The sequence below is a fragment of the Dipteris shenzhenensis genome, chromosome 16 (assembly GCF_047967505.1).
Source record: "Dipteris shenzhenensis isolate YYH24624 ecotype China chromosome 16, Dip_SZ_1.0, whole genome shotgun sequence".
Classification (NCBI taxonomy): Eukaryota; Viridiplantae; Streptophyta; class Polypodiopsida; order Gleicheniales; family Dipteridaceae; genus Dipteris; species Dipteris shenzhenensis.
Genome location: NC_141611.1, coordinates 52,638,011 through 52,655,512, shown reverse-complemented (window position 1 = coordinate 52,655,512; position 17,502 = coordinate 52,638,011). Strand labels below are relative to the sequence as shown.

General features: G+C 42.6%; 1 protein-coding gene across 2 annotated transcripts in view; it reads left to right on the top strand.

The window, feature by feature from the left end:
• Positions 1-10,827: 10,827 nt before the first annotated feature.
• Positions 10,828-17,502, top strand: part of LOC147893116 (uncharacterized) — a 68,899-nt gene continuing 62,224 nt past the window's right edge. For both annotated transcript variants that reach the window (XM_087387209.1, XM_087387208.1), the window contains exons 1-3: positions 10,828-11,283; positions 13,335-13,561; positions 14,982-15,102. In XM_087387209.1, the coding sequence (XP_087243335.1) occupies positions 13,346-13,561; positions 14,982-15,102 (337 nt within the window). In that variant the 5' untranslated portion in view covers positions 10,828-11,283; positions 13,335-13,345. The remainder of the gene's footprint in view (positions 11,284-13,334; positions 13,562-14,981; positions 15,103-17,502) is intronic.

Here is a 17,502-nt window from a genome sequence, read left to right as displayed (position 1 = left end):
GTCAATTGCCTTCGCATTTTGTTGCTTTCACAAAGAATTTTTTCTGGCTCATTGTCTTTGGGCTTCTCACCATTCCTACAACAATTTCTATCATACCTTTCTACATGAGATGAAGCCAATATTCGATTGTTGCCATGCAAGGAAATTCTGGCTCAATGAGCACCAGCATTTCAAATTTATCCTTCTTCCACGTATCCATTCTACTAATCTAAGGCAATTGATTACTGTTAAACCTGTGGAAACAAGGGCCAGAAGTGTAGTCTAGGACAACAGTGATGAGAGCATTGTGTGTGTAAAGTAGCGGCGGCAAAGCTCTGCTTGTAATATCTTGAGCCTGAAATATGGTATGATGAATCTTAAAGCATGAGGATAGCCAAAATACTCTCAAGAAAAGATCCAATCATACTTGCAAAATCAAGATCTAGAGAGAGAAATACTAAATATAGAAAGAGAAAGACTGCACTTTTTTACGTCCCCCCACTTTGTGTAGAGACCCAAAAGGTCCCCCCACTTTGTGTGGAGACTCAAAGGTCCCCCCCACTTTATGTAGAGACCCAAAAGGTCCCCCCACTTTGTGTAGAGACCCAGAAGGTTCCCCCCAAAAGTGGAGGCTCTTGTCCAAAAGGTTTCTTACAAAAGAGGTCCCACCACGGAGGTACCTACAAATTGTGTAGAGACCAACATGTATAAATATCTCTCAATGGAATGAAGCTCCCACTCTTGGGGGTTTAGTGTTCAAGCTCACCTATTGTGTTCATGTGATTGATCTCCATTGCGTCCATGCTCTCTTACACTATCATGTTCTAGCATACCCTTACCCTTGCACTCCCTACCCTTGTACTCCCTCGTCCTCCTCCCTCCTCCTTACCCCTCAAAACCACTAAGGAGACTAGCTCTCCACTCCTCAACCTTGGACTCCTCCTAAATCTTGCAACCCCCTCTAAACACTGGAACTCCTAGATACTCTCTCTCTTGTCCCCTTTTTGAACCCTGAAATCTCCTTCTAAACCCTTGAACTCCCATGGAGGCGACAATCTCCATTAATCATTATGATCAAGACCTCTTTCTCACCCACGCACGCATGAGATCTGCTTTCCATGCTTTAGCCTACACCTCTCACCGGAACACAACCTAAGGACCTATGTTACACTTGTGAACACCTATGCTACAATGAGCAGCGACACGATTGTAGGTGACCAACACCCTCGAATGCTACACTTGGGAGAAACAGTGACAACAATTACACATAACCTTAAATCCCACATAAAATTAAAAATTGGTCACATGAAATGTCGTGCAAAATTGCAGCACATAAAAGACTCAAACTATGAATTCCTTAGACAATCACAGGTAAGGGCAACATCAAAGACGCAGATAAAGAAACAGAATATATTGAACCAAAACTAACAAACCTATAGCAGCTCATCTCTATAAATCTTATTGTTAACTATTACATGATGGACCCAAACAGTACAACTACGTTGTTGCTTGAGCAAACCATCTCAACTCTTGTCACTTTATCATCTTCCAAACAACCTAATAAAACCTAGAAAGCTGTTGATAGAGAGCCCTTAAACTACATTGTGGAAACTCATAGAACAACACCAACTTGAGAAGCCTCTATAGCCCATCCACACTGGAACCTACGCACTCTAGAAAGAGTCTCACAGGTCACAAGCCTCTAAATATGAAGGCAACACCTCTTGCATGCATGAAGCTTCACAAAATATCCTACCATGTGGTTGTTACAGTGCGTCCCCCAATCATCACGACCCCTCCTGCATGGTCCAATCATAGAGTGAGGAGTATTGCCCCTTCTAGACCTTTCTCCAACCACTCTGTGTGTGTTAGAGGAATGACGATCACTCTAGTTACTAGGCATACTGGCTATGGCGTGTCCATCTCGACACATCCCTCTCTTGCCTTTCCTCCTGCTCCTGTTCCCCTCTTCTTCGACTCCACCTTCAGGGCAAAACCCAACCCTCCTTCCCATAATTGTAAGTTCTATTGCATTGATTCACCTCAATGCTTTGCTTTCTCTCTTTCCAATCACATTCACCATCGTTACTTTATGCAATCCATTGCAGTCGTTGTGTGATTTTGTCAACATTCATTTTGAGCGATTCATCGCAATTGTTTTTCCTTGTTTACCAAATCAATTCCTAGCCAAGTGTGGTAGCGAGGATGAACTCTTGACGCTGTCGTTTTTTGTGTGGCAACAGGCCCTCCGATAAGAGAAGTCAAGCTCATTTCCCTCACTGTACAAATTACTAATACAATAATGCTCGCAACCCCATTACACGAACAATTATGTCCACCAATGTAGAGTGAAAAAGAAAAGAAACCAGAAGCATTCGATCATACTCTCAAATGGTTCAGCAAAAAGATCTGTGAGCCCTGTAAAACTTGTCTGACTATCTATTATCTGCTCTATAGGACTCCAAAGATCATACTCGCATTATTGTCTTCGCTTCATGGGAACATCTACATCCTCTACTTGTTTTGCTTTCTACCTTGTTTTCTCTTCTACCCTTCTACTTTCCACAACTCCTGTAGACACAAACTCTTTTGATCTCTGTGCAGAGTGTGGTTATCTTCGTGTCCTTGTTCCTAACATCACTAGTTTTTGACAGTTTGTAAATTGTTTCGACCCCTCTAATGTTACAGGATACTCACATCGATGTCTTCACGGAGGCTGTTTAGAATTTCTCCCCAAACAAGACCGACCTTGGATACGATGCTATGATAATTGAACTGGCAAACGAGGTACGTGACCTAGACATTTCAAAATCTTCAATGCACATAGTGGATTGACTCTCAAGCAAAATCATAGCCCTGTTTCTTTCCCTGCTGCTATGGGAAAAGATTATCCACATATTGATGTCTGCTACAGAGCGAATACCATGCAGTTGTTTTGAGACATGACAATTGGAGCACAGTGGGTATCGATGGTGAACTTCAGCCAACCATACCTTCAATCTGGAATTGTAATGGTGGTAAAGGCTAGCAAGCAAGAACCTGCTTATTCACCGTGGACATCCTTTTTCGTACCTTTCATAGGTGTATGGTGATCGGATCGTTTCTGCTCACAAGAGTGTTGTTGTGGCTATTGGAGTGCAACACTCATCCCCACCAGACAGTCGGTTGGTGAGCCTCAACTGTGCGCTCTCAACATTTTTACTTGAATGCAACATTAGTAAGGGCTCCCAAACTACCCACTAATAGTTAATTTTTGTTTTGTGTGTATTTGGTCAACGTGGTTTAAGTGTGGGTTAGTAGTAGTTAAGGGCTTCTAACACCTCTTTTCTCTCCTTTCTTTCATCATCACCTTTCCCTTCACCTTCACTTGCTTTTTCTCTTTTCCTTTCCTTCCAATTTACACCTATCGTTTCCCTTTTACAAGTTATTAGAAATATTTATCGAGCAAATTTACACTTACACTTATAATGACACTCCAAGAGGCAGGGCCTTAGTGGGATCCCCACCTTGTTTCCTTAATGGGAATCCATGTCGAAGATCTTGACCGGCTCCATTAGGTGGACTTGACCTGTTAAATAAACAATTCAACGGTTCGCGAACATCACCAAAACTCAATCCTTGGATTAAATGTGGCTGATAGACCTGAAATTAAATAACTCTCGCGAATGGCAGCCCTTAGATCTTTTTTAATCTAATGGCAAAGATTGATATATGCTAGCCACCCAATCGTCGTGAGACACACGTACATAACACGAACCATCGCATACACAACTGTCTCGATGCCACACCAACCAATCCTCACATGATGCATGGACATCCCCTCCACCATCTGTTGACAACCGGGAATCCAACCCGGTCGCGCAAATAAGCAGGGTCTGCCGGTCCCCGTTGGCTGGGTTTCCTCCCTCAAGTAGAGACTAGTATGGTTTTTTTGGCCTGCCACCAGGAGGCTTAAGTGAAGAGGCCTATCAAAGCGAAAAACATTTTTTGCTTAATTTCCTTAGACGTTTGGGCAATTTTACACGTGGCCCAACTAGAGTTTAAAATCACCCTTTTCATATTTAAAAAGCATTTCTTTCTGTCTCTGCCACGCAATTCTAAAGCAAACCTCGTCAGTTAATACATTGGAATTGAAATCGTACTTGTCTTTTGGCTTCTTCTTTAAACTACTTAGATCTCATGTAATTGATACTATATTTACTTCACCTATTTGCAAGCAAACAATACGGATAGCATTTCCTTTTTTTCCACATACTACTTAACACAATGAGATTGTTCACATAAATCTTTGCATGGATTTTTAACACAAGCACTACACCTTTGTAAGCAGCCTATTGGGCTCATGGATGTTGTAAGACTGACAATAATGTGCAACCATTTCCTTTATTGACATGGTTCACATTACTCATACTTTCACACATGATTCGTGCGAGTATTGTAGATACTGCCCAAAACATTCAACCAAAGAACATGCCCATTCGAATGCATTGTAAACCAAATATTGCAACATTGTAGTTATTTTAAACGGTGATAATAGACTAGCACGAAACACGAAATTAAATAATTCGAATATCTAAAAGTATATACATACACTTGGTGGGTGTATAAGTAAAAGACTTCCATTACATATCGAAAAGCAATCTTGCTCATAATGTACAAATGCTTTTTTGCCCATCAAGCTCAAACGTTGGAGTGCATCCTCAAAAGAGCATTCCTGATGGGAATTTGAGCTACTTGCACAATGCACCCAACCCAATTGGAATGAATGATGGGAGTGGACCGAGCAAAGTGAATGAAGGTCTTGATGTGCCCACACCAAATGCAAACGCTCTCCCGATATTGCCAATCAGCACATTATCAGAGTTTGTCCTGTATCACTTTGCTTTTGAGGGAAAAGCATTGGCTAAGTATGGAACATTCAAAGCCAAAGATGTCCCTTACCCAGTGTACATACGTATCGATCTCGCAGATCATGCATGCTCAAAAACTATAACCTTGCATGTGCCGCACGCCTATGTTTTGGACTTCAAAGACATTTTTCAAATGGATGAGTTCTTCCACATTAAAGGTCCAACAATAACCAAGAGAGGCTCCGGTGAGGGAGGCATATCATCTTTTTCCTTGTGCATGGATGCAACTACAACTATCTTGAAAGCTGAACCTTTCGAGGGCAACGTCTATTTCATCCCCGATAATGTGATACGTGATTATGCACCTTGGGCGACCAACCAGTGGAAAACGTACATGCATCTGCTATCTACATAGTCACCTTTGTGATTGTGAAGATGGATCTAGATGGCCCACGTACTGATCAGATCACTATTGCCGATGGGCTACATCCAGAAGACCGTGCAACTATGAGGACAAGCCATCTCCTTCTTGCCCTTTGCTTCAGTTTTGTGTGCACGTAACCCTATTGTTTGACTCTTTCCCCTTGCTTGCTAACTGTTATCGTTCGTCGCGGATAGAAGAAATACACTTGCATGCTTATCATTGATGAAGGCATTGTGATGTATGTCACCAAGAACATTTCCTACATGCGTGCAAGACATGCCCTTGGAGTGTTTGACTTTACTATTCTCGATGCAGTCCCCGAGGAAAGCCTTCGCACCACATTGCACTAGGCTTTCATACGTCAAGTATCCCAACTAGTCTATGGGAAAAAGGTATGCCACCATTGACAAGTTGCTTTCATTATCGGTCCAAACTCATTTTAAAAAACATGTTGACCTCAAATTGCTTTGCAAGTAGTTGGTGTCTTGCACTTTATTAGCCTCAACAACCCCCTCACTAAATTCCATTGCGATGCACGTGGTGGCTCTTGAGTCGGTCGTGACCCTCTGCGCCCATACTGTTACACATGTGATGGTGTCCAGATCGCTTCGTAGGTCCCTTCCCTCAAAGGCTATATCATATTGCGCGATGCTACCCAGGTTGCTATGTAGGTTCGTGGCCCTCATGTCGATGAGGTTCTTGGGCTATGATGTCCCTTCCTGGAGTTTCACAGTCGGAGCATTGTGGCAACACTCTCTATGCTGCTGGAGAAAAGGCCCATGGGGAAGTTTACAGTGAACAGTTCAGGGTTTGTGACAAACTTTGCCGAGAGTGCCCAGCCATGTAGCCCGCAGTTGTTGCCTCTGAATGTAAATACGCAAACTATCCTTTCCTTGCGGCTCCTTGCCTAGTGTGATTATGTTGCCTTTGCTTTCTCATATCCTGCTCAGTTACTTGTGTGTGTTTCCATCCTCATGGACATATTGTACAGATAGAGACACTCCTTTGCGTTTGCAACCATTGTATATAAAAAAGTGCATGAAACTGCTTTGTTGAAAACCCCATGCTCCTTCTTCGCAATGTCTTCTTTTCTTTCAATACTCATGCCCTTGCAAACACATTGTGCAGTGAAGAATATGGCTACATGGTTTTTGCCTCTGTGAATAAACCCACTTGTAGAACAACTTCTTTGCTACAAGGCGTTTGCTCAACCTCTTTCATGTGTGTCCATGCCATCAAGGACACACTGAGCGGACAAAAATACAACCACATAGTTTCTGTGAGTGCAAGCGAATCCAAGGCCGAAACTATTCTGCTTTGAACGAACTTTTCTTTGAGTGCCTACAGCTAATAGGCATAGTTTTTGTTGTGTACATAAAAACATTGAAACCAAAAGGCAGAACCCTGCCTTTGAAAACATTGCAGAAACCACTGAATTACTAACACAAACAATTACTCGGGAACAAACGGCAAGATCCAAACACATTGTATAGCAAACAACTAAATTTCGCTCGTAAAGCCATGGACCCAAGAATAGATTTGGAGCCATTCAATGCCTCATGGAATCACCCATTTGGCAACGCAAACCCACAAAACACAGACTTGATATGGTGCTTGGTTGCTCTTTTCCCTTCATGAAATTATGGCAGGATCTTGGACCTGCTCCTGAGCACAACAAACATCCTATGCATCCCTTGCAAGGGGTCTCCCACCACAACAATGGCAAGAGGCCTCAGAAAGATATGCAATGTGAAAGGTTCAATTTTTGCACACAATCCAACATTCTATTGATTGCCCCCCACTAGTCTACGATTCTGTCATGGCCATGCATAACAACCTGGATTCCCTCTTTACTATCTTTTTGTATGATGCACAATCGGTATTGCAAGTAATGGAGGTCGGCAACAGAATTCCAAGCTAAGAAAAACTCCTGCTCATAAATCAAACAACTTGCCCCGCAACAATTTGGCCACTCCTTCATCAGAGAAAGAAGTAGGCATGCAATGTTTGGGCGGAACAAGAGGAAGCCCAATTGAGAGAACTCTCTCAGCATAGCTTGGAACTCCCTGCAAGAGCTATAGCAAAAGCCTACCAAATTAAGTACAGCTCCGAAAACTGCACTGTTGCAACAATAAGCAATAAAATATACAAGATGCGCTCAACAAACTATCACGCACGTATTACGGCGTCCATCAACAAACCACTCCAACGGTGGAGCTTCTCCCCCAGCACCGCATCAATGCATCATTGTACCCCCCACGCAAGCGAAAGCCTATTGAAGCGAAAGCGAGGGTGGTCAAAGCCACAAAGAGCATATATGCTAAAAATCAAGGAGGCTCCCAGTTGCACTTGATCTTCCTATGGTTATCTGACATTCAAATCGAAACTGAAAAAGGGAGGCAACTCTTTAGCGGCAATGGAGATTGACGCAAGCACGACTAGAAACGAAGTCGAAGACATTATCTATGTCTGCAAATTGTGCCGCACTAAGATTCGTGCCAACAAAATACCGAAGTTCAGCAAGGCACACATGATGTCCAAACCATTGGAAAATACTTCTACCCTCAATAGGATCGAAGAGCGTCTAGTTTCAATAAGAATCCCCTTGCACAGATCAGATATTTTACGTAGGAAGGGTAGCTTGGGCTCCATGGGACCATGATCAATGTGTTTTCGGACCTTAATAAAGTACAACCACCACTTCCAAGATTTATCAACAACAGTGCAACAGTTATGGTTGCAATCAAGAGGCAAATGTAATTCAACCATAACTACCTCAGTTGTTTGGTCTGACCTACTTTGACAATGCTTGCACCGTAGGAGCTACTCGACACACCTCTTTACATAGACAACCACATCAAGATAAACCATGAATGGCAACAACACATTCACGAACTTCTGCGGAATGAGCAAACATCACAGCAAAGCCCCGCAACAACAGAACAAGAGCAACGTCTACATGAGCTTGAGATAGACACATTGGTTCACAGACTATACACAAGCCAACAAGTGGTGGAATTCGAGAGTAAACCCATAGTCATGGTTCCCTCAGAAGGTTTTTCACGACTCGGACTTTTCAAAGACAAACAATGCGAAGAGCTAGCATTCCCACCCTTGTTTTATGGCCATCCGCATGCATACCGACTCCCAAACCGTTGCAGCTACCAAAAAATCGTGAAATGGGGATCACGGAACGAAGATCGGAGGTTTGCATTGTGTATAGAGAACTTATTCTTCAAAACAATGAAAATCTTGGTGCAGCAAGTGCTATCTTCGACTTGGGTACACACGTGAAAAAGGCCAACTGTAGGGGAACAAGCCTCGCTGGCAAAAACAATGACACTCGACACCAACATTGAGAAGCTTCTGCAATCCAAGATTGGCTTTCGAGACTTCGTTTGTCTATGGACATCAACAGATTACAAACAACGTTTGAAAAGAAACATTTTCACAATGGTCAAATAGCTTGTTCCACCAACGTTCTTCATTACATTATCAGTGGCCGAGAAAAGATGGGAGCCCTTGGTAGCATGCCTTCAAAGCCTTAATAACAATGGTGTAGACAAAGGAGATGAGAAAATTCCATCAACCATCTAAGACCTCATCCAATTAGATCCTGTCACAACAACTCAATACTGTGTCCACAAGTTCAGAGCTCTGAGGACCTTGTTGAAAAAAGATGACACGATCCTAGGCACGGCTAGAGAACTTTTCTTTGCAACTGAGTTTCAAAATAGGGGAAGCGAGCATGATCATGGCCTACTTTGGATACAGGGAGTGCTTGCTTGCAATGGCCTTGGCTTCAGTGTGATTGAGGAATTCATTGACAAGTTTATTTCAACTGATAGCTCAAAGCTTTCAACCAGAAAGGAGGATTTACAAAGCCATAAGCACGGGAAAACATGCAATAAAGGAAAGAAACAATGCCGTTTTGGCTTCCCAAGGCCTCCTATTCGGGAAACAATGATACTGCACCCAGTGCCAAGTGAAAGCAGTGACAAAAACCATAGAGACAACTACAAGAAAGTAACAGAAGCAATGCACAACAAGGACATTTCGGGTTGGTCGTTTCAGGCATTCTTAGACTTGGTGCCTCTTACTATGCATGAATACATACTCACAATGAGGTCCACCATATTGTATCCAAAGATCTTTTTGAGAAGGGAACCAAAGGACACTTACACCAACAACTTCAACCCAACATTGACAAAGCTTTGGGGGGCAAACACTGACATCCAATTTATCATGAACCCTCACGGTGCAGCCTCCTATTGCACATCGTACATAACCAAAATAGACAAAGAGACAAATAATGCTGTGAAGGATGCAATTATTCAAAGCTGCCAACAAAATGCACCAGTAGATGAAAGGATCAGAAAAGTAGGCAACACAATACTCAATACGCAACACATCAACGCACAACAACCTGTGTACCTTTGCCTCTCACGACCGCTCACCAGTGTAACAAGGGAATTCATTTACATATACACAAGCCAACTGAAAAAAAAACCCTTCATTGTGTGGCTTGAATTCAGTGACAAGAATGTGGGCCAGAAGGCATGGTACGAAAACAACAAATCCTACGACAGCAACACACCTAGAACATGGACACCAATTCTACAAGTAATCCACCAGAACACAATTCTCGATTCAAGCCACATCGGGAAGAACAATACATCACTCACAAGGGCTAACCCTTGAGTCACTTGCATTCGACCTTGCGGGGATAAAAACACATGGACTAGTATACACCGCTCTGTCAAGGGTTCACAACCCCTCAAACCTATTCTTCCTGTCGAAACTAGAAATGAAACACATAAAAACAGACAAACATGTATTGCAGGAAATGACAAGGCTGAGAACGGAGCGCAAATGGACATGCAAACAGGTCGACTTCGGACAACTACACGAAATAGGAAAAACACTACAGAGCCTCAACACAAGATCATTTCACGCACACAGAAAAGAATTACTTTCCTCCACAAGCATTCTCAATGCAGCCATCCTATGCCTACAATGACATAGGTGGAACTACCAGGGTACAAGAACATCTCGACAACAACAGGACGAGGCCTGGCGACATACTACAACACAATGAAACTATTGTGGGGAAAATCTTATTACGACAAAGGGTGCGAAGCGCTAGTCACAAAATTATAAACAAAAGAGGAAAAAGAAACAATAATTGTTAACATGTACAAATCATCGGGAACTAACACTAATGGATGCAATACCGAGTGAACAAAAACGTACATTGCAGGCGATTTCAACGTAGACTTCAATTCTGAAGCAATAGCAAAACAGAAAATAAATGTCTTAATGCAAATATACGGAATGGAGAAAACAATTACGACAACAACAACAATTTACGGAACAACGTTGGATCAAATGTGGACCAACGTCAAGACACAGGGCACAAGGCAAGGAACAAACAACATTTAGTGGACCGACCACTCCCTCCTCTACACAACCACAACAGAATGAAAATTAAAAACAAAACAAAAAAAATAAACAAGTACATCCTATCTGGGCAGGCCCAATGAAGATACTTCATCTTGTTCAAAAATTTACGTGCAAAGAGCCTCTTCATCTACAACAGCTATGGCAGACTTAGTGTTTCTTTGGGCTTGTGGAACTGGCTCTTCTGACTCTGGAACTGGCCAATGCAGTCGAGGCATCAATGTCTGAAGGACTCCGTTGCAGCTTCGATGGCCTGCACATATGAAGCCTACGGTTTCTCGTCGCTTCACCTTGCTTTGCTTCTGGAGCTAACTCTGTCTCATTTCCTGCAGCGGAGGGAGAATTGAGTTGTGTTACATATTCAAGGCGGAGAGTGACGTTTCAGCCAGTTCTGAATCAGGGACTGGCCTTGCCTCATACATTCTGCTGCAACGTTGGAGCGCTGAATAAATGATGGGTGCCTGAATAAAAAGCTCGTCTGAATCGCCAGGCACAGCAAAGAAACTTTTGGAACGTCACGCGACATTTTGCTTTGGGCCCGCTTGTTCAGTATTAAGCACACATTGAACGGTAACTTTCTGAGAAACAGGGTAGGGAGAAGTCCATTATCGCGAGGCAATATGTGAAAGTGGAAGGGAGAAACCAAGGGTGGAACGGCAAGCTGAGCGACAAAAGGGGGCCGGCCAGCTGGGGGAAAGCGTGAGCTTGAGGAGAAAGCCGAAGGAGCGGAGGAGGGGCGTGGGCAAAACGCAGGGGAGAAGGAAGGGGGACCTATTTGACCCTTGACATGGCGATAATCTTCTCAATCTGTTAAACCCATTTATTTTTTGGTTTGAAGGTTCACACTGATTTGCTCTCTCGGGTAGAGAGGGATACACATTAATCCTGTGAGCCTATGGCTAATAGACTTTATTGGCCTGCCAGGTGCTATGTGGAAGCCTAAGTAGTTTGTAGGACTTTTTTAAAATTCCAATATTCCACGCCTCCTCTCCTTCCACTCTCTATTTCTTGCTATTTGCACCCCTTCTTTTTCTCCCCCTTTCTCTCTCCCTCCTCTTTTTCTTCTCTCGCCTAGCTTCCAATTCGTGCGCACCATCTCTGGCAGGCCCACTAAAGTTACTTCACCTAGTTTTTTGCTCTCACATGGGGAAATGGGGTACACAATAATCTTTATGCGAAAGTGAATGACAGTTTAGTCACTACCTCCACTGTTCCACGTGTGAACCTTGCCACTCACTTTCTTGTCCTCCCACTCATCAAACGGCCCATTTGATGTAGAACACTCAATTGGCTTCTAATTTTGAATCTTTGCAACATGTTAGATGCTTTGTTTTCTATGTTTGTTTCAAATATTTTTTTGGTTGTCTCCCTCGAGTCCCTTGAAAAACTGAAGGTAGTGCTAGCGGGCATGCATATTTCCTTGTTAATTCCCTCCCCCACCCTCTTTTTCCCACTGTTTTCAAATATCCTGAAGCTGTTCTGCCTTCTTATCTTCCATTTGCTCTTCAGCCCCTCCATTAGAGACCTTTCCTCCTCCAAACACCTGTAGACAGACTTAGTAGTGATTTCCCCCCTAAGACTCCCCATTGGTTATTATAACGATTACTGCAAGGAATTCAGTTAGTGGGCAACTAGCCTTAGGACCTCCTCAACCATTGGGGGTAGAACACTTGCGGCTTCGACATGTTGACTATCTACTTCGTCTTTTAACCCCTTTGCCACATTTGGTTAAAATGCCCAATTTATTAGCAGGATCGCCAGTGTAATAGGTAGAGATTGGATCCCAAAATCTACCTATTAGTAAACATATGGTATCTTCATGAATGCATTCAGAGCTTTCAAAAGAGAACACACTAACTCAAGATTGAGTGCAATAGAGATGATTAATTGAAGCAAACAACTACATATTTCTTATATTGCAAATGCTTCTGTAACAACAGTATATAAAGTAGGCATAGAACTAGCCAATCAACAACACCATATCCGCATTCGGAATACTGTGTGATAGATCCATGAGTCAAACGATTAACTAACTACATATGGTAGTTGCTTGCTGAATTGCAGACGCGCCTCATCAGTGGTTGCACAACTAACTCCCATTAAGGTACCAGATTGAGGCCGCATATGTTGTCGCGACCGTGAGCACATAGAGGATGACATCAATATCCCTCCCCTCGCGCCCATGCATGATGAATGCTTCTTCCCTTCATTAATGCCCTGCTCTTGGCCTTCTTTTGTCTCCTCTCAAATTGAGGCTGCAATTTTCTTGGATGTCTCCATGAGACAACTGTATTGATGATACAATCGAACTTCTTCAATTTTGTCAGTGTTGCTGTTTCTCATGCTACTTTTTGGCCTCTCTTGTTTGTTAGTGATGTCACTGTCCCTGACTGCGTAATCTAGAGCAATGATCCCTTAAATCTGCAATCTGGCAGTCTTAAAGGGGCTAGCAGCTCATCTCTTCAATTATGGACTGTTCTCTATGTGTTTTTTTGCGTACCCCACCCGATTTTATATAAATTAAAGGTATGCTTCAATTTGAGAGCAATAGTATCTTACTCATAGCTGCACTAAAAAGTTTCTAATCATCTGATGCAGTGGATGTTCATTTCCATGTGTAGGGATTAGAGGAATGGACCATGATGAAGCCGATTTTGGAGACAATTTCTTTGGTGAAGAGGACGAGGTACTGGTAGACATGGAGGTGGTGAGGGAGGGAATGAAGCTTGTTCCTCTTTCTGACATGTGCTTTGGAGAACCAGATGGTGTTATGGATGTGGAATCCTCAATGAAAGAGCACATTCTGAGCCCTTTAAGATTTATGATGCCAGACCAGATAAATTTTCAGGTCTCTCTCTTTTTGTGTGTGTGTGTGTGCGCGCACGAGTGAGTGTGTGTCTCATAGATATTGAATATAAATATACTGCGCTGGATTTTAGTAAAAAAAAAAGTGTGTCTCATAGACATTGAAGGGTCTCACGCAAACTTAATACAATCATATTCTCTCTCTCTCTCTCTCTCTCTCTCTCTCTCTCTCTCTCTCAGGCAGTGTACACCTAGCTACTCGCAGAAGAATAGGGGTCCCACGGAGCATACTAGCACCAAATCGCACTCCACATTTGCACATAGTTGCTCAGAATTGGATCATTACTTAGCAAAGAAGGCAGCAAAACACTGTCATTATCATGCTCCTCTGAACAGGACTGATGAAAAGTACAGAACTTTCCCCAAGTGTGATGCCTGGAGCTGACCTACCTACAGCCTTGGCTGCAACCGTTGAGCACGAAGACAAGACTCTCGACTCCTCCCACACCTGCTGGCCTCCCTTACTCCGGTCATAGAACATTCCAAGAAGAGTAGTGATTTTGCTAAGCTTATAATTGATGGAAACAAATGAAAAAGTTGCAGTGCCAGTTGAGGTCTTAATATTTGGCACGGGGAGCAAGCTTATGGACTGTACCTCTACCTGTTGCCCCTTGCCCTAGCTGCCCATTCAGCATACACATGGTCACTTTCCTTTAATTCAAGAAGTAAACAAAACGCCCTTTATGAATGGTGCATGATATGAAGTTATGGTTCATTGAGAGTTTTTGAAGCGCACTTTTTGAGTGGCTCATGAGTGTTGGATTTGCTGCCATCAAAATCAGTTGTCTCATGAGCAAACCTTCAAATAAATGCGGGTGGATAAGGATAGCATATCTTTAAACCAGATTTTTATGTCTAAGATGAGATTTCAATGGGGCAGACATTAATCTAAGTTTTGGTCAAGTACAAGTTAAAGTCTAAGACGAGATTTCAATGGGGCAGGCATCAGTAGAAGTTTTGGTCAAGCACAAGTTGAAGCGTTTTTGCGAATGGCTTATTATATTTGGGTTAGGGCCTATAAAGAATCAAATGGTTTCATGAGCAAATGTGTAGGTAGAGGATTATAATGGAAGCATTGTGAACACCTCATGGAGTGCTAGTCTATAATAGAAGATTTTTTAAGAGGGGGAGGAGGGGGGGGGGGCAGATCATCTTTGCAATCTTTACTTGTAAGTTGCTGTTTCGGCTGTTTGAATTCTTTCTTGTTGCTCGAGGTCAATTGTTTACTAGCAACAAAAGGATGTTAAACACTCTAGCAAGGTTCTTCTAGCTGGTTTGATTTCTGGTGTGAGTATGGATTTGGTTTGCAAGGGACTTGTTGACCGAGGGTCTTCTTTTGTTAATGAAAGCTTGCCAGGTTTTTTGCATAAAATTTCAGCTAATTTATGAGTTTTGTGTATTAGGGGCCTATAAAGCAAGAAATTGGAGCTGGAGGGATCGAGTATCCAGAAAGAAAGAGTTTTGGAGATGGTAGTGGACAGGAGATCGTGAGGCATGCCAAAATAGAAGCTAATGAGATTGGAAGTAAGCTACTGACCTAAGTCTTCAGCAGTGATGATGAAGCTGTGTTTCAGAAACTTTCTTAAGAGTTAACTGTGCATCGTGTATCTTTAGGTGCAGCTTAAGCTTCAACTCTGACAATTAACATGCTGGGATGACTTTCTTAGGGGTTTTAAGAGGGCATAAATGCTACATTGCTGACAGGATGCCTTTGATAACATTGAATTGTCTTTGTACTCTCTCTCTCTCTTTCTCACACACACACACACACACACACTTTTTTTTTTTGGTGAAACCAGTAACTATAAAATTAACATGAAATCAATGTACATGACATTAGACTCCAAAAGAGAGCCTAATGGAAGAACTCAAAAACAGTGAGAAAACACTTCAAGGCTAGTAGCATCCAAGTCCCTCGCAACATAACTATCATATAAAGATTGCTTGAGGGACATTTTGAAGAAAGCATATGCCTGAGGAAACTGTTGTCCCATCCTAAAATGCAATCTCTGTGTCCAAATAGTCCATAGTACCCAAAAACGAGCCCAGTGAAAGAAAAGGAGGAATGGAGACATCTGAGATGAGAAGCATCCAAACATTCAGAAGAGTTTCCCGAATCTGATAGAGTTTCCCGAATCTGATAGAGGGAAACCGGAGCCGCAGCAAATGAGAGACATGAGTGATCAATATCCGAGAGTGCGGGCAAGACCATAACAAATGGGGAACTGTCTCATGGTGATGAGAGCAACGGGGGCAGGAAGAAGAAGCAATACGACGTGCTTCCAATTTCACCCCACTGGAAAAAGCTCCCACTATACATCTTCAAAAGAAAAGCCTCTGTTTCAATGGCAATTTAGCTTTCCAAATTTTCTTGAGTTTTGATTGCCACCAAGATAAAGGCCTATCCAAATTCCAAAGAGTGTTGGCATGCTTATCAATCCATGGCAGTGGAAGAGGAAATCTGCAAACCATCGAGGATGTCAAATTATGCATTGAAAGTGAACAGGTAGCAGGAGACAAGGAAGTCAAATTCCAGTCCAGTAATCTGTCCTGTACAAACAACAGCGGAGGAACAGGAACAAATGGTTGCAACATAGTTGTAAGTATTCTCCAAATGGGCCTATGATGCAGACCCAAGGGGAATGTCGTGCAAGCTTGTGGAAATGAAAGCACATAACCATGTTGATCCACCACATCTCCGACAAATCTTATGCCCAATTTCATAAGATTATATGCTTTAATAGGTGCCTGTAAAGCAAGAGGCGATTCAAACACCTTGCTCCAATGGATGCTTTCCAAACGAAGAGAATTACCATGATGGGAGGAAGCACCTGACCATTTAGCATAAGAGAGAATTCTCTTCCAATCATGAATAAAAGCAGTGGAAACAGGACAGCCAGGAATTTTCCCCTGAAATGTAGTCATGACTGCTTCCCAGTGATCTGTAATCCAATGCCCATATGCGTGAGACCTCATGTTTCCACACATAGCTGCTAACATAATAGCCCATGGCTGTTTTTGCTGAAATAAATCAGCAATCATAGTGCTCTTTCTTGCCAACATATGAAATTGAAGATTGAGAATATTCAGTCCCCCATGAGTCTTAGGAGAACAAACAGACTGCATGGGAAGTAGTCGCAAAGCCTTTTTATGAGATTTACTTTTCCAAAATATCTCCATAGCCTGGGACATATAGGAAGCCAAATGCTTAAAAGACCAGTGATGAAGAGGCAAATAAAATTGCACATATGCCATAATGATATACTGTCCTATCCGAAGTCGAACATGTAAAGGCCAAGTTGACAAGTGCCAGTATTCCAGCTTCTTGTTAATCTTTTGAAGCACCCATTTAAGCTGTTGTTGAGGGGTAATATTCCAGCCAATGGGATACCCTAAATGCCTCACAATGGTATGGGAAGAAATAATGTGGCCTGGCGAGAGAAGTGTGTGCCAATCAGCTTCTTTCAATGCTAGAAGGTTCGATTTCTGAAAGTTGATATGCAGTCCAGCAGCTATGCCAAAATCATCCAATGTATGCATCAAATGAGAGAGGTCACGTTGAGAATTCCTGGGCATGAAATATGAATCATCAGCATATGCCTGTGCAAGAAATGGCTGTGCACTTGGAATTTGTAAGCCATGAAGTTGCCCAGTATCTACAAGATGGTCCATAGGCAACAATAACAGATGAGTAGCAATGGCATACAGTAGTGAACTAAGAGGGCATCCCTGTCTCAGTGAATGGGTCATAGTCCATGTCCTTGACAACCCACTACCAAGCAGACACTGCGCAGTGGCATGAGAATACAACCAGTAGATAACATGGACCAGCCGAGGGCCAAAGCCCAATTTATGCATAGTCTGAGAAATAAAATCCCAATGGACAGTATCAAATGCTTTCGCAATGTCCACTTGCAGAGTGAG